Source organism: Petaurus breviceps, unplaced genomic scaffold, assembly GCF_028583685.1.
Source record: "Petaurus breviceps papuanus isolate PSGF00001 unplaced genomic scaffold, PetGlider_PUasm1.0 79, whole genome shotgun sequence".
Classification (NCBI taxonomy): Eukaryota; Metazoa; Chordata; class Mammalia; order Diprotodontia; family Petauridae; genus Petaurus; species Petaurus breviceps.
Window position 1 is genome coordinate 15,423,705 of NW_027186523.1, and position 21,756 is coordinate 15,445,460.

The 21,756-nt window shown below is 37.4% G+C and overlaps 1 protein-coding gene and 1 pseudogene across 1 annotated transcript in view; one reads left to right on the plus strand and one right to left on the minus strand.

The window, feature by feature from the left end:
- LOC138175841 (glyceraldehyde-3-phosphate dehydrogenase-like) overlaps window positions 1-21,756 on the minus strand; it is a 303,386-nt pseudogene that overhangs the window by 236,652 nt on the left and 44,978 nt on the right.
- Window positions 1-21,756, plus strand: part of CAMK1D (calcium/calmodulin dependent protein kinase ID) — a 482,788-nt gene that overhangs the window by 168,353 nt on the left and 292,679 nt on the right. The window contains exon 2 of the mRNA XM_069106410.1: window positions 13,091-13,222. Within this exon, the coding sequence (XP_068962511.1) occupies window positions 13,091-13,222 (132 nt within the window). The remainder of the gene's footprint in view (window positions 1-13,090; window positions 13,223-21,756) is intronic.

Here is a 21,756-nt window from a genome sequence, read left to right on the forward strand (position 1 = left end):
ACACACACACACACACACACACACACACACACACACACACACACACACACACACACACACACACACCCGCTCTAACATTTGATTGAACTGAAAATAGCAGGTTTTAGTGAAGTTACAGGAAAATAATTTTTTTTATTTGTCATCATATTGATGAAACAGTTTCACTGATGAGATGTGGTCATTTTTATTTCAAATAAAAGTTCCTCAGAGGTGAAATTTAAAGGTTTGATTTATTACATATGGACGTAAATCTGTTTCCCTGCACAGAAAACTTAAGCCTTTTTGGATTTTCTCTTTGGATGAAACAAAAGAAAGTAGCCCCTGGGTGACACAGGGACAATGTCCTAGCTGTGTGATCTTGCCAAGTCACTTATTCTTCTTCTGCTTCAGTTTTCTAAACTATAAGATAAGGATAATAATAAATAGTGCTTGTTTCCCAGGGTGGTTGTGAGGGTCAAATTAGATAATTGCAAAGTGCTTAGTACAGTGCCTAGCATATAGTGGTAGGCACTATGTAAATTCTAGCTATTGTTATTATTATTATTATTATTTTGATGTAATCTGCTTTTATGGAAAAGGGGGCATATCTATTTACAGTTTTCTTAGTTCTTACTACCAGTTCAGCTAGGTGGCGCTGTGCTGGGTCTAGAGTTAGTGAGTCTCATCTTCCTGAGGTCAAATCTAGCCTCAGATAATTAATAGCTATGTGACCCTGGGCAAGTTACTTAACCCTATTTGCCTCAGTGTCCTCATTTGTAAAATGATCTGGAGAAGGAAATGGCAAACCACTCCAGTATCTCTGCCAAGAAAACTCGAATGGGGTCACAGAGAGTTGGGCAGGACTGAAAAATGACTGAATAACGACAAAAAGCCACTGAAACATCTCAGCAATTCATTCATAAGCTTCTGCTCTTCCCTGTTTAAGTGATTCCTGAGTTTGGAATTTTCCCTCAGGGGCCACATAACAGAACTTGATACAGATTTGCTTGGATTACTAGCTTTGATGAAATCCAGCTTGTATAGACTTTTCCTTGAGAATTGTAAATGTTCTTAGTTTGTATACAGGATTATTGGACAAAGCCTGCAATGATGCCAGGAAACTTTTTTTCCCCTTAAGGCTGCTGGCTTTCTTGTTTGGCATTGGTCTTTGGGCTAATTATGAATTAGGTTTGCATCTCTGAAAGGCTTTAGGACTCTGAGGATTGGGGAATTTGGAACTGAATGGTATCTCCCAGTTCCTTTAGTCTGGTGTCCAGGTTCTGTAGATGAGGAAACTGAAACCACTTATAGTAAGTAGCTTAGGATCCTAGATTTGGATCCGGGAAGGACCTTAAAGGTCAACTAACCCAACCTTTCTCATTTCACAAATGAGGAAATTGAGGCCCACCAAGGTCACATAGGTGCTGCCCTGTTTGCCAGTTGATAAGTGCTAATGTTGCTGAAGTGGTGATGTCTAGACAGTGCAAAGTGAAGAGACAATTTGGTTATTATATTGTTAATTGGATTAGTATAGAGGCCTTGTTAATTCATGTTAAAAAAAAATACCCTTTGTGAGATTTGGCTGACTGTCTTTGCTTGAACCTGTTGACCAGATAACTTGGAAACTCTTCATCAGTTTGTATTGTGGCCCCATCATACATTATAAATGCCCTGAGAACAAGTGAGCTGATTTCCATCTTGTGGTCTCCAGCATCTAGCACTGTACCTTGCAAATGGCAGGCACTCAATACATGATTGTTCAGTTGAATTGCTGTTAGACATGCCAAGTGTCTCTTAAACATAAGTACCATTCCATCCTTCTGAGCCCAGTTTATATAAAGGAGGACTCTACTGATGGTCTTATTGGGTAACTGAGGTAACTGAGAACTAGGCAGGGCAGTACAGTTAGTTTGGCAGTACATTTGGAGTAGGGACTGAATGAATTTACTTTATTGTGTTAACCATTTTACTACCTGTCCAAATGGAACTGTAACTAGGAATTTTTTCTGTCAGTAGTAAAATAAACCCTTTAAACAACTCTATGGAAGGATAGACCTTAGGTTATAAAGAGGCTACCACTGAGGAAGGGGGAGGTTGTTGTTTGTCCATAGTTTTGGAAGAGAACCAGTGACATTACAGGTTGTGCATGAATTGGATATAAGTGAGGTAGAGTTTGTGTCGAGTTGTAAGCTTCACACTCTGTTCCTGAATCATAGAAGTCCGGTGGCAAGACAAAAGTCAGGACGACTGGCTGTGGCCCAGGCCGCAGTGGATGACCGTGGTGCCTCTGGTGCCTGGCCAAGACCCAAGGGCTCCACAGAACCTCCTTCTGCCCTCATGGCCAGGGGAGCAGATGGTTCTCATTCACCCATTTCTCCGGGAAAGTCTTCTTGTGTTTGAGGTGGACATCCCCCTAACTCACTGACAGGTGTGAGGCCTGTGAGTCACCTTTAACCTGATTTAGCCCGGTTGCTGAGATGGTTTACCTGGGTGTGGTTGCTGTGTGTGCTTCAGCTTCTAGGAGTCACCAGGTGAGAGTAGGGCTCATCAAGTGTACCCCAAAGATAGATGAGCAGCCCTGAAGAGGGCTTGGCAGGCCCTCACACCAGAGGTTCCTCCTGAACACCCCATCCACCCCATTGCGGGAGGCAGCAAGGAAGGCAAGAAGCAGAGAGAGTAGCACAGGCCACCTGGGAGTTTCCTATTTCAACGAATTATTGGTATTGAGTTCAGTAGTCTCTATGCTGCTGAAGGATTGCAAGTCCTGCTGAGGCCTATAAATTTTGGTGCCCTTACACTAACAAAGCCTTGTTCGCCTTGTCTTGGTTACTACTCTATGTCCAGGACAGATTAGGTTTAAAATAAGGATGCTGCTAGGATCTCAGAGTCAACTGGCTACCTAGGTAGGTTTAGCTATGATAAAGCAATTTCTTTCCTGTCAGTTCCCAAAGTCAGGATTCTGCTTTTGTCCGTCAGTCTCACAAGTATTTATTGAAGATCTGCTATATTCCAGGCACTAAGCTAAACTTCGAAAGTACAAAAAAGGCCTCAAGTCCCACAAATGAACCAAGAAAGCCCCCGCAAGCCCAGTCTTTGTTCTGAAGGAGTTCACAGACTAATGCAGGAGACTATGAAAATTGCTATGTGCATATTTGCATATATACTAAGAAGATATTAGGAGAATATGTGTAAAGTGCATCGTGAGCCATAAAATGCTATATAAACATTACTTAATATCAAGTCATATCTGTTAATCATCATACATACCTATCTCTCTCTCTCTCTCTCTCTCTCTCTCTCTCTATATATATATATATATATATATATATATATATATATATATATATATATCTCATGTCTTCTGAATCCAAGACCAATATTCAATCCCCCACCCCATGTTCCCTTACACCTATGACACATACTAGCAGTGTGACCTTGGGCAAGTAATTTAACCTTTCAGTGTCCCTAGTTGCTATCTGAAGACATAAGTCTCAGAGAAGGTGCTGAACTCCATGGGAGGGGCATTCTCCAGGGATAATCTACCCCAAAGGTGTCAAATAATGTGCCCTGAGGGCTACATTGGGCCAGCAACACTTCTTATCACAGCAAGAACCACATTAAAATGTAATTGGGAAATATTTAACAAAATAAATAAAAATAAAACACAGAGAATGTTAAGTTTTAAAACTAGGTTAATATGCTGTCTTTGAATTTGACATGATTGGTCTGTATTCATAAAATCATGGATCTGTTAAAAATCTATAAATAAACAAACGCACATATGTAATACTCATTGAAAGTTTAATGTGAACACCATGTCATTGCAGACATAGATTTTTTTTAGTTGCATCTATATCAGAATGAAACTAAATTTAGTTTCAGAAGAATTAAATCTCCAATTTTCAACATCCAGCCACATTTCCTTTAATATCTTGTGTTGCTTATGTTTCTATTCCAAGCAAAGTGCTTAATAACTGTTTTATCTGTCTCTATTTTCTGATGTTTGCTAATGAACCATGTGTAATGGCCAATGACTGGCTTCCTATGACTCCGTGACCACCAATATCTCACAAATAATTTGAGCATAGTAGAAATGAATTACTGTCCTTTGTTACAGAAAACAATTATAGCATGAAATGGATACTGCCCTATAAATCCTGACACTGCTTTTATAATCAGTCAACAAGCATTTATTTAGCACCTACTGATTGCTAGGTACTGGACTAGGCCCTAAGGATACAAATACAAATTCTTTCATTTGAAACTTGTTAGTTATCTAACTTTGGGCCAGTAGAGACTGTGAAAAATGAGAAGTAAAGAAAATCTTGAGAACCCAAAAGAGTGAAAATGTCACAAGAAATTACTAAGTATTGTATTTGGGAAAACACCAAAAAAAATTGATGCTTTCTCTTTTGACAAATCTGCCCCAGGAGATTTAGATGTAAAATTGTACTGTGTCTGGGAATCGATCTCAATGAAAATCAAACTAGTTGTAAGTGTATTTTATACTGTCTTGTCATGGCTCTTCAGGCTTTTGGAGGTGAGTTGTCATCATGGAATTACCAAGTTAAGGAAGAAGTTAGGAATATTGCATTGAAAAAGAAGCAGTTATGTACCAAATAGGTTTCTTTTTATTTTTAAGCGGTAACTTAGTAAATAGAGGTGTCCTTTTCTAATTTAAGACTGTTTGAAAGACAGTGATCTGGAACATTTTTAAAAAATGAATTTCATTACCTTTCTGCTTCTGACTCATAGAGGTCCTGATTATTGTGAATAATGAATCCCCTGAAGTGGTTATATGTATTTGAATTCTGTTTGAGGTTATACTTGTGTAAAATATGGTCAGTCTTCCCCCCCGCCCCAGTCATGTCCAACTCTTTGTGACCCCATTTGGGGTTTTCTTGGCAATGCTTCTTGAGTGGTTTGCCATTTCCCTCTCCAGCTCATTTTACAGATGAGGAAATAAGGCCAAAAGGGTTAAGTGACTTGCTCAGGGTCACACAGGCTAGATTTGAACTCTGGATGATGAGTCTTCCTGGCTCTGGTCCTTGTGCTTTATCCACTGCTTCTACCTCACTGCCCCAGCAAAATGTGGTGATTCCATCCCAATGAAAATATGAAGTGCAAATTCATATAATAACTGGCTTATAACCCCAGGCATGTCATTTATCTTCTCAGTACTCTAGGCAGCTTTCTAAGACTCTAAGTTGTTAAAAAAAAATACCAATCTGCATTGATGGAGAGAGTTTCCTCCCTGGGAATTCCCTTTACCGGAGAAATCACAGGTCTAGCCCTATCTCTACCCAAACATGTAGAAGCACAAATAAATAGCTAAGTGTTGCCAAATCAAGGCCATGTCTGACTCATTTTAATGAATAAAGATAATATATTATTGTCCCTTTAATTATATGTGAATGGGTGCTGAACTGCTTAAACACTTCTCTTAAAGTAGGTTAAACCTGCCTTCACTCACCGTCTTTGAGGATTCAGCTCCATTGTGCTGGTGCAGTGACTAGAGAGCTCTACCTGGATCCAGAAAGACCCAAGTTCAAATCTTGCCTGAGATACTTACTAGCTCTGTGACCCTGGATGTCACTTAAACTCTGCCTGGCTCAGTTTTCTCAACTGTAAAATGGGGCTAATAATAGCACATAGCTCTCAGGGTTGTTGGGAGGATCAGAGGAGATATTTGTAAAGTACTTTTGCAAATCTTAAAGTGCATGGATATTTCAGCTTTCAATTATTCTCACCCATCCTCAACACTTTTCATGGTTTGACATTTGGAATTACTGCCTCATTAGTGGGAAAAAAGTCATTTTAATTGATAGTAAAAGGTCTAAGCCTGATGGCAGCCTTTTTATACTTATGCAGTGATAGTATTAAGTTGTACTCAGTACAGAAAATTAAGTTAATAGAACAGTAAAACTAATTTGCATGTTGAATTTTCTTTTTCAAAAGCATGGGAAAAGCAGCCATCCATTAATAGCCTGCTCTGAAGTAAGAAGCCAAATGACTTCAGTTCTTTCAGTCTTGTCTTGTTTGAGATAGTCAGCCCTTGCATCTTTTCCTCCCATCATGATGTCCAAAGAAAAAGGGGCTTGGACCCACATTGACTGTTAGATTTTCTACAACCTTGCCCCCTCCCCTAATTGCTTCTCTCTAGGCAAATAGAATTTCTTTCCAACTATCTACCTCTCTATACCTGTGTGTGCTTGTTTTTGAAGGAACTCCAAGTTTTAGCACGTTTTTTGATCAATACTTTATTATGCAAACAGTCATTTTCCTTAGCAACAGCTAACCAGTGAGTATGATTTAAATACATATCAAATCCTCTTCCTCCGGAATATGACTGTAGAAAATCATTATTTTATTTTCTGTTCCACATATTCAGTTCTTTTCTCTCTCCTTCCCTCTCACTTGCCAATTGAGAAGGCAAGAAAAACAAAACACATTTCAAATATGTATAGTCATGCAAAACAAGTTTCTGAGTTAGCATTGCTAACAAAAAAAAGGAAGCAGATATACTTCAGTCTGTATTCTCAGTCCATTGGTTCTTTATTTAAAGATGGATAGCATGATTCATCATGAGTCCTTTGAGATTTTGGTGGGCCGTTTTGTTGATCAGAGTTAATAAATCTTTCAACAGTTGATTATCTTCACAATATTGCTATTACTGTGCTAAATATTTTCCTGGTTTTGCTCATTTCACTTTGTATTAATTCATACATGTCTTCCAAGGTTTTTCTGAATCCATCCCCTTCATCATTTCTTACAACAAAGTAGTATTCCATTAAATTCATATACTATTACTTGTTCAGCTAATCTGTTGGAATCTCCTTAGTTTCCAGTTCTTTGCCACACAAAAACAAACAAACAAACAAAAAACCTGATCTTTTTGGAGTATTGACCTACTAGTAGTATTGTTAAGTCAAAAGGTGTGAACAATTTAATAACTTTTGGGACAGAGTTACAAATTGATTTTTGGAATGATTGGTCTAATTCTCACAGGTTCACTAACAATTCATCCGTGTATCTGTTTTTCTACAGCCACTCCAACATTTGTCATTTTCCTTCTTTTTTGTCATCTTAGTAAATTTGGATGTGAGGTAGTGTTTTGATGTGCATTTTTCTAATTATTAGTGAATCAGAATATTTTTCACATGATTATTGATAGCATGGATTTCTTCCTCTGAAAATTGCCTTTTCATATCCCTTGAATATTTTTTAATTGAGGAGTGACTCTTATTCTTGCAAATTTGACATAGTTGCCTATACATTTAGAAGTGAGAAATAATGACATTTTGAACAGCATTCTCAAAGAACTTGTATTAAAATTTGAAAGCCATTAATAACAGAAAGTCACTTATTCTGAAGAACTTCCAGGCTTCTCAGGAAGATGAATCTATAGTCATCTTCTGCCCTAATACAAACTATAATATAAAGGAGGGAATACATACAGAGTGATTTTTATACTTGTAAATGTAAGAATCAGGATGGGCTTCTGGTAATAAGTAGCACTTCAGTGAGCTTTAAAGAAAGCTAGGGGAGCTGGGTGGTTCCATAGTGCATAGAGCACTGAACTGGGAGTCAGGAAGACTCATCTTCCTGAGTTCAAATCTGGCCTCAGACACTTATTAGCTATATGACCTTGGGCAAGTCACTTTACCCTACTTGCCTCAGTTTCCTCCTTTGTAAAAATGATATGGAGAAGGAAATGGTAAACAACACCAGTATCTTTGCCAAGAAAATGGGGTCATGGAAAGTCAGATAAGATTGAAACCACTCAGCAACAATAAAGGGAATCTGAGAGGTGAAGACAGAATATTTCTGGGAGGGGCAACAGTTTGTACAAGGCAGGGAGACAAGGGAATGTGATGCACAGGAAGCATCGAGGTGTCCAGATAGTCAGGAATGTAGAGAGTGTGAAGGAGAGTGGTATTCAATAAGTCTGGAGAAGTCAGCTGAAATCAGATTGTAGATGAGGATGATAGCTAGAATGTATAAGCACTTTTAAGGTTTGCAAAGCACCTTACATGTGTTGTCTCATTTGGTCCTCACTACAACCCCTTGAAGGGAAATACTATTATTACCCTCATTTTGCAGATGAGGAAACTCTGGGGAGACAGGTCAGGTGACTTGGCCACAACCACAATGCTAAGAAGTGTTTGTCAACATTTGAACTGTCTTCCAATTCTCCTCACTCTATCCATTGAGCCATCTTGCTACCAAGGGCTTTCTAAGTCAAAGAGAAGATTTTGAATTTTATACTGGAAACAGAGGGAATCATTGGAACTTCAGTAGCAGAGGAGTGACATGGGAACTGAATAATCTATAGGATAAGTCTACCCAGACGACTGGGGTGTGAAAGAATGTTGTTATTGTTTAGTTGTTTTCAGTTGTGTCTGACGCTTTCAGACATATTTTGAAGTTTTCTTCACAATGATACTGGGGGGCAGCTAGGTGGCACAGTGAATAGAGCACCAGCCCTGGATTCAGGAGTACCTGAGTTCAAATCCGGCCTCAGACACTTAACACAAAAACTAGCTGTATGATCTTCAGAAAGTCACTTAACCCCAGCTGCCTTCCAAAAAGCAAAAAAACCAAAAAACAATGATACTGGAATGATTTGCCATTTCCATCTCCAATAGGAAAGAATTAAAATTCTTCTTTTCTAGAAGGAAAGAATGTGTCTCTTTTTTAAGTTCTACTACCAATTTGTCCCTTTCTATTTTGGTATTAATAGAATCAAAAATCCATGGAATACAGAGTTGGAGAGGATTCCGGGAATTATCCATACCAGAGGTCTTAACCCTTTCTGGCAATGTCACTGACCTTTCTGGCAGTGTGGTGAAGAAGCCTATTAACCATTTCTCAGAATAATATTGTTAATATATAAAATAAAATAAAGTACTACATAGAACTATAAAGAAAACCACTTGAAATGAAATACAGTCATCTAGCATTTATTAAACAGTAGGGACTGAGCTGTGTTTTGGCTATGGTTATTAGAGCATTTAAAAAACAAGTTCATGGACCACAGGTTAACTACTCTTGAGGTAGGCCAATTCTCCAATTCTACAAATGATGAAACCGAGACTTGGAGAGGCCAAGCGACTAACTCACCCTAGATCACACAGGACACAAATAGTACAAATAGAGTTTGAATGCAGTTCCTCCTGACTTGAAATTCTGAATGGAATAACAAATAGTTTTAGTTCTTTATGAATCTGATTTAAAGCGACAAATGGTTTATTACAGAGGTGGGGAACCTGCAACCTCAAGGCCACATTCGGCCTTCTAGGTCCTTGGGTATGGCCTTTTGACTGAGTCCAAGTTTTATAATTAAGGGGATTTGTTCTGTGAAGTTTGGATTCAGTCAAAGAGAAGCACTTGAGGACCTAGAGGCCACATGTAGGCTTGAGGTTGTAGGTTCTTCACCCCTGGTTTATTCTAAAAACCATAGCTGAACAAAGGTTGATGATTGCCAACTGAGGTTATTGGCTTTCATATTTGGAGACTGACCTAGGTTTTCAATAGAGGGAAAGAAAAATAAATTTAGCCTTCATAATTTTTACAGCTTATCTTTAGGTGCAGAAAATATTTATCATATTTAAAGTTATTTTATTTGACCTTTCTCATATTTTGTCATGAGGTTTTCATTTAGATGTAAATTCAGTATTGCTCTTTTAATAGTTTCCTTCAGAATTTAAATAAATCTCTTGTCACAACTTGAAAATTACAGTTCTCAGAACATTGGGATTTCTATTAGATGTGTTATTTCCTTCATCTTTTTTCCTCTAAGATTATTACACTTTTCCCAAATGTAATGAAATTAAAAATTGACTCCGCTTCCCTATCTCCTACCAACATCCTCATTTAGTAGACTGAGTGGTGGTGGGAGGAAATTTTTGACAGATTTGTTGTTTGCAATTAAACCACATAAAGTGTGATGTCAGGGTTATTTAAATTTTATTCTAAGAATCCAGGCAACTTAGTATATGACTTAATATATCTTTCCTTAGACCTAAGGAACTTTCTTGTTTCAAGGGGAGACCCTTCTGTTTCTTTATGCATAGGATCGAATAGAAATGAAGAATGAAGTAAGAAAAAATGAATTCATCATTTTCCATAGCACAGACCACAATTTTGTTAAATTTATTTGTGTGTATTTTTTGATCTAGAGTAAGAGAGAGGCATGGCAAGCATTGGCAAGGGTTCAGAGGGGAATCCCAAAGATGATGCATATAGTTATGTCAGGAAAGTGAGGAGATTGGACTCAGTGACCATTTAAAATGTTTTCTAATCCTGTAATTCTACTATCCTGAAATTGAGCTAGTGTAACCTACTTATTTTTTTTCTCTTATTGGTTTCAGGTTTTCCAAAGTATTATCTTTTTATGTCTTTGCTCTTATTTCTGAGAATCTTTTCAATTTTCTTTGATTGGTCACAAGTTATCTTATCCTCTGGGATTGTTTTCATGCTGTTTCATTTCTTTATCCCTCCACTATAAAACAGTCTTTTGCTACAAATCCCCCAACCCTACCCTCAAACTTTTTGGTGTAGTCCTTTTGGCGTGATCTATTTCTGAGTTTATTTTCACCAGCATGGAGAATGTGAGTGTTCTCTTCTGAAACTGCAGGGTTTTCTTCAAACCATTCCTAGGAACCTATATGAGCAGTAACAATTTATGGCAATAAGCATTTATTTTCAAAGATTGGGTCTTCCTATCTTTTCCAGACTGTAAGAGCAGGGAGATACAAGCTCCAATTTCACTCTTATTGGCAAGGGAGTTTTGACCTGCTCACTTTCCAGTCTGCATCAATTCCTTGTTCCTTAAGCAATCTGATGCCCTCCTACCCACTCTCAGTCTCCCAGAGGCACACCATGTTAATGCTGAACTTAGTGTAGACAGCCAATCAGCTTAGCCCAGTTGCAGTCTCCTAAGATTCTTAGTCTTCCTTAATGATAATTTCATCTTTCTAAAGGTGGAAAATGAAAAGGGGAAATGTGATTTGAAACCTAATTCTGACCAACAAGAAAGACCAGGTCACTTTGGGAAAGTGACCAACCTGTCTTAGAATTTGTAAAAGAGGAGAGGAAATTCAGGTGTAGTTAGACATGTACCCCAGTTTGGGGAGAGTAAATTTCAAAGGGTCTAGAGAAAAAGGCTTAGGTAGCATCTCATGACCTGAATTCCTACTGAGGAGTCAATCCAGATGAGATGAAATGTTCAGAATGAAAATTTCAAAGTTATAAGGAAACAATTCCACAAAGGACAAAAAAGGTAGCCAGCCAAAGAGGCAAGTATAAATGTACAGATGATGAACTTAAATTTAAAAGAGAGAGAGACATATATAGAAGGTTAAAAACAAAAGAAGGTAACAGATGATGGGTCTGATTGTTTAGGAATATTATTTAGCTAGTTTTTCCCCCTCTGCTCCCTAAATCACTTTCTCTGTGACTGCTACACAAGATAGACTTTAAAAGGAAGTATAGAATGAGTGAATTAGGAGACTCTTCTTGCTTGCTAATACTGAGCTATTATTGCTCTAAGAGAGAGCAGCGGCTGTTGTTGGTACCAGCCTTCAAATAAGAGGTGAATAGTGAGGTGAGTTGGAGAATTGCAAAAACCTGCCTCTGACACTTAATCAAATCTCTTATCCACCCTGGTTCTCTAATTCCTCATTAGTAAAAAGAGAGGTTTGAAATTGATTGCCTTGAGGCCCTTCTTTGTCTAAGTATACGATCCTATGATCAGTGGCCTTTTCTGGTGGGGAGGGCAATGCCAGGTTCTCCTAGTAATATTAGTCATGACATTTGGCCTTCTGAGCTTTGGTCAAATTTCAGTTTGAGCAGTGCCTCTTCTAAGTACATCTTCCCTGTTGAGGGCATCATTGCTCAGGGGCCAAAGTGATTATTTTAAAGTGCAGGTCTGACCATATCCCATACCCTACTCAGTAAACTCCAGTGACTTCCTATTATTTCCCTGATCAAATATAATCTGTCATTGAAAAATCTTTACAGTCTGGTCCATTCTCATCTTTCTAGTCTTCTAATACTTTATTCCTCATCATGCACTCTACAATTTATATACGTATATAATATGTATGTATATTTATATCAATCATACTCATTGAAAGTTGAATGTGAACATTTAATGCAGGCTGACCCATCTCCCAATTTATGCCTTTATACTGGCTTGCACATATTCCTGTCATGTCTTTCCACTTTACTCCCTCCTTTTAGTTCCCCTTTAGTTCTTCCTTTGACTTAAAATCCCACCTTCTACAAGAATCCTTTCCCAGAACAATCTATTGCTGGTGCCTTTCCCTCAGAATACATTCTATCAAATCTGTGTGTTTCTTGCATAAACCTAGGTTTGTTTGTTTATTTTTTCCCATTGTCTTTATCACTAAAATGTAAGCTCCTTGAGTACAGGGATTGTTTTTGCCTTTCTATGTACCTCTGGCAATTTGTATTTCACCTGATGCTTGACTGAATTTAAAAGAAATGTTCTATGCGTGCTAACCAATTGATTAACCCCTATCTGTATTAGGAGTTACCCATACTTAAAATATTATGTTCTCACATTTCTCAGAGAATTGACACTTTGACATTTTCTGTGGTTGGATTTCTGACATAGTGAAAAGGTTTATTATTAATTTCCAGCTAGCTAAAGGAGGGTAAGCCCTTGGAAGTTTTGATGAGATCCAGTGTTCTTTTTTTCTGCTTTAAATTTTTCTGAAAGGTTTTGTTTTTAATGCTTTTCAAAAGTGATTCAGTATTAAAGCAAAATGTCCAGCAGGGGTGGACATGAAGTAGTATTATAGGTGATTCACATGCATTGTTTCAGACACAAACATATTCAAACAATCATGTTTTTCTCTGTGGCTATATTTTGTACGTATACATTTCTTTCCATAAAGAACTGAGGAGATGGGGTGGGGCGCTTAATTTAGGATGAAAAGTAACAGTGAAACTTATCATTAGGCTTTTTATGGCTACTATCTAAAATCAAACAGTAGAATTTAAAGAACTGTTATAAAACCAGGTATGTTTTCTGTGTTTCTCATGTTTCTAAGAACCTTCTCTCTTTTGTTTTTCTTGACAGTGGTGCATTTTCTGAAGTGGTTTTAGCAGAAGAAAAAGCAACTGGAAAACTCTTTGCAGTGAAATGTATCCCTAAGAAGGCACTAAAGGGCAAGGAAAGCAGCATAGAGAATGAAATTGCTGTTCTGAGAAAGTAAGTGCTGTAGAATTCCATCTCTTTGATCCCTTTGGATTGCTGGTCTGATGTAATTGGGCTCTGGGAGTGAGAATACCTGTGTAGGGGCTAGGAAAAGCTATGGAGTCACTTAAGCCGAATAGAAGCAGGAGTGGGGACAGGGTGGATTTTACAATTGGATCATGGTCCTAGAGAGAGGGAACACTGATTTTTCTCTTACCCTCCTGACCATTGACTTCTTGGTCTTTGGCTAAATACTTAGGGTTTTTTTCTTATTAGGATGATAATTTCTGATCTTCAATATAAAACAGAACTCTAACATTCCATGGCTTTTTGAATGAATTCATTTGTACTTTTAGACAGTTCATGTCCCCAAATAGCAGGACTTATTAAGGTAGGGTCCACAAACCTTGGGGTTATATGGATGAACTTGAGAGAGGGTGGGTGTCTGTGAAAAAACTTACATCTTTATTTCTACTAATCTTTGGTTTCCTTTATGATCCTATATGTTCCATTTTATGCATTTAAAAATATTATTCTGGGAAGGGTTGTATAGGCTTCGGCAGATTGCCAAAGGGATCCTTGACATGAAAAAAGTTAAGAAGCCCTGTCTCAAATCTTCCCTAAAGCCAATGAAAGTCTAATACCATACAATTAGCTGAGTCCTTTGCCTGACACAGTTTCCCCTTTCCCATCCTCTTTCCACCCTCCCTCTCACCCCCATCTCCCTAGCAGCAGTTTTTGACTGGGTTAGAGAAACAAATCACTATATGGTAATCATACTATCATTTTTGGAGAAAATGGAAATTTAAAGGTGTCTTTGTGAAAGACATCAGGAATACCAATGAAAATTACTGGGTTTTCTGGATAAGCACAGTGATTTGTTATAAATGGAAGAAGACCCTGCCACCCTTCTGAATGCTATTTATTTTAATACTATTATAATGACCAAACATGGCTTTGAAGAAGAGATGAGAAAATATACTTCTTTTCTTCATTGAGGTGGGAGACTGATGTGGAACATTATATATAGGATCAGCCTTGGTTGATACATTGATTAGTTTTGCTAAACTCCTTTTTCTCTGTTAGGGTTAGGAGAGGTGGCTGTCTGCATAAGGGGAGGCTGGAGGCAGATAGTCATAAATGAAGGTGATAGGAAAACAAAAAAGATTACAAAAAATTAAACAACAACAAATGAAGTTGTTAGGTTTGGAGGTCTACTAGAGAAAATCAGCCAACTACTAAGAGAAGCAATTTTAGAATAAATGTTCTAGCTTCCCAAAACACATTGGGACCTCCATACATTCATTATGGATGAGCACTTTTTTTCCTCGCTTGTTTCTTGTTTTTTGAAGATTAACAGCAACCTTTGAATCACACTCAGCTGCCATAAGTACCAGACTGCACAGTATGTTAATCACGACAGTATAACATGTTCTGACCTTTATTGACTCAAAGAATAAACATATGGTATGTCACTTCCACATTAGAGAACAAATTGCTCATAGGGTTTTTTTGTTTATTTGTTTGGCTTTTAGGCTTTCTCAGTTCTCACCAAAGACCCATGGAAGACTAAATTAAATAACTGTTTAGAAGGGAATTTGGTCAAAACAAGCTGTTCTAAGTATATTATAATCAAATTGGAAGATGATACTTTAATGAAACATTTAAGGATATTAACATACATTTAAGTGATTCATTTCCCAGTGCCAGGAGCTGGAAAAGCACAGTGGTGACATATTAGCCTTAAGGCACATATTTGGATTTGGCCAATGCTTTAAGTGACGTTGAGGAAGAGGCTGTTTCTGAGTATTTTGCACCATCCTGGTTAGAGTGTTTAGTGGACTGATATCACCAAGAGCACCTGGCTGGATTCAGAGCCTGGCTGGTTTGCTGCTTAATCAAGCATGTCACCTAAATCTTTGCTTGAGTCAGTCATTGATTTGGGGACTAAATGAAGTAAATAAGTTTTCATTCTTCTTGTACTCCCCTTTGCAGGCATTTGGTATCCACTCAGATGTGGACTCCAGAAGTCAGTGTCAGGTTTGTGTCACTGAAATTCTGCTTTGATTAGTTTTCCCACCTTTGGTTTCATTAATAATGAAAAAATGCCAGGGAAGAGGATATTCAGAGATAGCAAGTGACAGGATTTTGACAGTGCCATGTTGTTGAGCAGTCAGAAGCCTGAAGCCTGAGCCTTTTGTTAACCAGTATATTTTCTTTTATCATCACAAACACAAACACACACAGAACAACCCTAAAACAAAGTGAACTTTCCCAAAAGATTTAAGTAAAACAATACAGAAGAGTTATAATTGATTCGTGCCCCTGTTTCCTTTTGTTGTTTGTCATTTTGTTCTTTTGGATTTGTTTTCTTCACTGCATATGCTTTAATAAGATTTACCACATCTCTTTGAATTTTTCATTATTTATCATTGCTTAAGGTACAATAATCATCTGCTACATTCATATGCTAAAATTTATTTTTCCATTCCTAATTTTTGCTCATATAGTTTGTTTCCACTTTTGTTCTATCACAATTAATACTGCTGTAAATATTCTTGTGAAAATAACAGTGGTGCCTATTTTCCTACGGACCTGGCAACATTGACTTTTTCCATCTTTAACCATATTTGTTAAATGTACGGGCATGATCAGAGTTGTTTTAATTTATATTTATCTAATTATCAGACTTTTTGGATTTTTTATAGTTGGAAGATAATTTCTTCCTCTAGAAACTGCCTATTCATATCCGGTCACTTGCTTTTAGGGAATAGTCTTTAATTTTAGAGATTTGTTAATTCCCTTTAAATTTTAGGTATCATACTTTTCATCACAGATGTTTAAAAAAAGATTTCTTCAGAGTCCATTATTTTGTCTTCTTATCCTAGTGGCATTACTTTTATCTCTGCAAGACCTTTTTATTTTATATAACTAAGAAAATCTATTTTGTCTTTTATCACAGCCTCTGTCATAAGTAGCTAAGAATTCTTCTCCCCTCATCTAGAGTTGTGAAAGATATAGCCTTCTATTTTCCTTTAAATTGTTATGACGTGGTTTTTTATATTTCTATTGTACATACCTTTGGAACTTATTAAGTTACTATGCAGTGTTCCCAGTAGATCCTGATGAATAATGAGTTCTTTCCCCAATAATTTGTATACTTGGGTTTACTGAACAATAGACTATTACTATTTGTTTACTTCTAAATCTTGTCTAATCTGTTCCATTTCCACTTGTTTCACAATTTACTTTCATCTTTTAAAAAATACAATTCAGATAATTTTAATAATTACTATTTTAGAATATAATTTGAAATTTGGTAATGCCATGCTTTCTTTTCAACTTTTCCCTCTGTTGTTTGCTTTTGTAATCTTGGCTTTTTTGTTGCTCCCTAAGAATTTTTATTAGATTTATTTTTATTTATTATTTTAATTTTTCCTAATTCTAGAAATTATTTCATTGATATTTCGATTGGCATAGAATAAAATTTGAAGATTATTTTGGAAACCATTATTATTCTTACTATATTAGCACAGCCCAGTCATGCACACTGAATATTGGTTTAATTATTTAACTCATAGGATCATAGAATTAGAACTAGAAGGGATATCAGAAGTCATCTAGCCTAATTCTTCATTTTACAGATAATAAAATAGAGGCACAAAGAGGTTAATTGACTTGTCCGAGGTTACACAAATAATGGATAACAGAGTCAGGATTCTAATTCAGGTCAAGTCAACAAGCATTTAAGAACCTACTCTTTGCTGCACAAAGCAAAAAAAAAAAAAAAGCCAAAAACAGTTCCTGCCCTCAAGTTGCTGGATTTTAGGTCCCATGTTCTTTATCTTGTACCATGTTGCCTTTCTAAAAACTCCCTTTTTTATTCCTCTTAAACCTGCCCTTCTTTCAAATTTTCCATCTCTGTGGAGGATACTACCATACTCTCAGTGATTGCTGATTCTTCTCTCTTCCTCACTTCACACATTCAATCAGGAGTCAAGTCTTACCACTTCTGGGATACTGCTTTATTTCTGTAAAAATTGCTCTGTTGTTTGATTTGCAAAAGGACTATTTGTTTCTCCTGTATTTAATACATGGGCCTCTTCCATAATTTGCTGTTTCATAAAAGTTGGGGGGAGGGGTACTGGAAGAGGCAGAGGTAGATAATCACATAATTTTTATGCCACCTATAAGCAGAGTATTGATATACCACTGGTTGAATTGAATCATATTGATTAAATTTTTTGCTATAAATAATACTAAAGATGTTGCTATTAAGTAGAAGGATAGCTCATAGGTTCTCCTTGGAGAAATAAATGGAGTTGGTTTCATTGTGGTTACTGCCCCTCCCCCCCAACCAAGAAACTTCATGCCATGGGACCCTTGGTTATTTTGCCTTGATTAATAATGAGCCTAAGCAAAAAAAAAAAAAGTCATGAAAATGGTTGTTTAATGAAAGAATGAAAACATATTTCTTTAATTGCTTACTATGTGTCAAGGGCTATTGTATCAAGCCCTGACATTGAAGTATAAATATAAATATGAAATTGCCTCTACCTGTAAGTGGTTTATATCTTAATAGGAGGAGACTATGGACATGGGGTAATGGTGGGCCCAGAAGGATGTTTTGGCCTGGGAAATCATGGGGATGACGAATTGAAAAATAGGACAGTCCACTGACACTCCATTTCCAGAAGCCCTGGTAATGTTGATTTAATTATGGTATTTAGAGCAAGAGGTAGAAAGCAGGGAGGAGGGAGTGGGGTACCCCAGGGAATTCAGAGCCAAGACATTTAGCTCTTCCCTGTCATGGTCCTTGGAGGTCTAGTTAGATGCATTAACTACTGGGCCATTGCCAGGCGTCCCGACCCACGTCTGGCCACTGGACTCTGATGACTGGAGGAGAGAGCGGGCCTGATGACTGCACAGCCCTACCTCACTTAAATCCATTTCACTTGCAAGTCAAGACATCACCCTCCTGATGTCATTGGTTCTCTTTGAGGATGAAGAATGAACAACAACAACAGCTGGGCTAACTGGAGCAGGAGATGGGCAGAGAATGACTAAGTCAAAGGACCTAACTTGAGAACCTAGAAGGTCTGATGTGGCCTGGTTTAGCTCATCCTGGGGTTGGCCACTGGAGTTGGTCTAATTTGGAAGGTGGGTAGTAGCTAGCATTAGTAGGGCAGAAAACTATTTAAACGAAACTTGCATATTTCTTATCCATTAACTCCCATGTTGAAATGGGTTCTGGAATTGTGATTTCATTGCTACTAGGAATTATTACTTGAGGAAACTTTCTATCAAAGTAGGTCAGCCCTTGTTCTGCAAATTAGGAAGTTGCCTAAGAAGTCAGCTTGTTAAGTGACTTGCTCAGGTCCCATAATCAGTAGGTGTAACAGGCAGGCCTTTAACCCATGTCTTCATGGCTATGAGGCTAGCTCTCTGTCCACTAGATAGCATTACCTCTCAATGCATTTGGGGGGAATTATTTTAAATACTATTTCTCTTCCTACCCATTTCTCTTTTTTCGTAGTAATAGAAATGGTGATTGTTTTGTAGATTTATTTTGTATCCTACTACTTTGCTAAAACTATTATTTTCGTGATTTCCCCCCTAAATCTCTAATGTATTCTAAGTAAAACATTGGATTGCCCTTGTACCTAGTAATATTTGCCTCTTGTCAATACTCATTCCTTTAATTTCTATTTCTTATCTTATTGCGATAGTCAGCACATCTAGACTTATGTCAAACAATGAATGATAGGAAGTATCCTTATTTTACTCTCTACTATGGTGCAATGGAGAGTAAGTGATGGCTTTGGTGTCAAAGGGCTGAAGTTGAAATCTCACCTCTGTCAATGTCTTTGTGACCTTTGGCATCCAGGTCCTCTAACTCCAAAGTAAGTGTTCTATGCTATTATTAGCTGACTTCCTTTTTGTTGAGTTAAATTTCAGGTCCATCTCTAGTGGCATCCTGAGGTTTTCAGTACTTCTGGAAATTGTCCTGTATGAGTTTTTGAAATATGGTACCCAGACTCCTTGTTTCTGATTTCTTTCCTGAGAGACCAATCACTCTTACCTTGTCTTGCTGAGCTTGGTTCTCTCAAGTTTTTACCTTCAACTTCAGGGATCTTATTTCTTCCAGTTATGTTGTTTTTAAGTTTAGTTTCATTATTCTGCAGCTTCTGCAATTTTGTCTTTAATTTGACCTAGTCTATTCTTCAGGAAATTTACTAATTTATTAAGTTTTTCGAGACTATTTAGCAGCATGTTCACCTTTTTATTTCTATTCTCTTTCTTGCTGTCTTGCTGCATTGATATTTTCTTTCAGAGAACTTTTTCTACTTTATTTTACCCCAATAATATTTCTTCATTGTAGTGGGGTTTTTCTTATTTTTTAAGTTTTTTTTTCATTTTTTTTCCTGCAAGGCAATTTTCTCTATGATGGTTTCTTCCCCTTTCTCTACTTTTCTGTTTTTTTTTATTAGTTCTATTTGTTTCTGTTTTTAAGGCATGAAGCAGAACTTACTTTACTTGTAACCATTCATTTAGCCATCTTTCTAGAACTCCTCTGGCTGTTCTTAAAGAAATGAATAACAAAGAAAGGACTTCGAAGGGAGAAGTAAAAGGAAACATTTTCTGAATCAATTTTTTGTCCACTCCAAATTATTTCTATACGAGTTAAGAGGCATAAAATATTTATATTTCTTTCATATATTAGGGAAGGTATTAGAGGAGCAATAGCCACCCCAGTCAGGTGAGGCTAGTTTTTTCTTAAGAGGTATTGAAACTATCCTCAAGACTTAATAGCTCCAGGAGCTAAAATACTTTGAACTCCTGGCATAACTTCCTAAAAACCTGGGTACAAAAGCTACCTTGTGGCAATCAGGAGCTGCTCTTTCCAACTTGATTCCTTTCTACCACCATGGCAAATATGGAGGCAGAGAAGATAGGGTCAATTGAGTTGACTCTGTATCTGTGCTTCATGTCTTTTCCATACTATTGCTAAGCAGATCTCTTTTTGTTAATGGCTAGAATGCTTCCAAGTGTCTTATTTTGTTCTAATACCAAACCTGAATCATCAGATTGACATGAATCAGGCTTGGCCTAGACTTATAAGAACATAAACTTGTATGCTCCTTTAGAACTGATGTGAAACCAGGTTATAATGAATCCTTTTGGGGTACATTTTGTAACTAAACATCCTTAGGATTTAGTTGATTTAGGGCTAGAATAGATTTGTCATACTCTGATCACTGGGGTTTTTCTTTATCTTTTTTTTTTTAAAGCAAATAGTGTTATAGTGAAGTTCCAGTCAATTTCTCATCCAATTATAGCTATTTGAATGGTTGCCCATCCTCCTACATTGCTGAAATGTGAGAGATTTACTTGTTTCACTGTGAATAATGTACTCCACTTAGATGTTGCTAATGCAAACTAAGGATGTCTTTGTACTTGCTCTGAAAATAGTCCACGAATGAATTTTTTATTGGTTAAGTAGATATTAGAGCACAGAAAGAAAAAAAATGGTGATAAGTATTGTGGCCGGCTGTTGCTATGCAGTGGATATCCAGGAGTCTGACTTCTGCATTCTGTGAGCTCAGTCTGTATGATTAGGTACTCAGTATGCTGGTTGGTTCTCCCAGTCCTGTGACCCAGGCACTGCACATACTGTGAACTTCAGTGTGAGGCCCCTTGGGCTAGGTTTTGAAACTTATAACTCTGGTTATATTATTTACTTAGGATGAGATTTGTCCAGTGCTTTACTTCGAAGGTACTACATAAAGTGATTTTCAGCAAGTTAAAATGGAAACATGAAGCACAAAGGCAGGGGAGGAGACACATGGGATCACAGAACTGGAAGGATTCTTAGAGATCACTTACTTCAAAACTCTTTCTTTTTACTGAGGGGACACTGAGGTCTCGAGTGACTGGAAGGGGAAGCTGTATACCAGGGGTGTGGAACCTGTGGCCTCGAGGCCACATGTGGCCCTTTAGGTCTTCAAGTGCTACACTTTGACTGAACCCAAACTTCACAGAACAGATCCCCTTAATAAAAGAATTTGTTCTGTAAAGCAAATCGGCCACACCCCAAGAAGGCCAGGAGGCCCCAAGTTCCCTACCCCTGCTCTAGACTTATCAAGCTACCTACCTCCCTTCACTGGATAGCCTCAATTCTATACACTGCTGAGTTTGCCCTTTAAAAAAATATTAGAAGTTTATCTTCTGATTCTGGTAGAGCTGCCAGTCACAGTGGGATGATCTGGGTCTGCTTATCATACTCTCAGAGTATGAAGATTTTCCTGGTAGTGTTTTGGGACTATTCCCAGGTATGTGTACATGCCCACCAAAGGAGACCCCCTCACCATTTATTCTAAATCAATAAAATTATCTTTTTCAGCTTTTTGAAATTTTATTTTTAATAACTTTTGTTTTTAAATCACCTTTATTTTTAAATATGTCTTTTTCTCCTGGCTCTTCTCAGAAAATCATTCCAAGTAACAAGGAGGAAAGGGAAGGAAATAAGCATTTATAACATGTCAGGC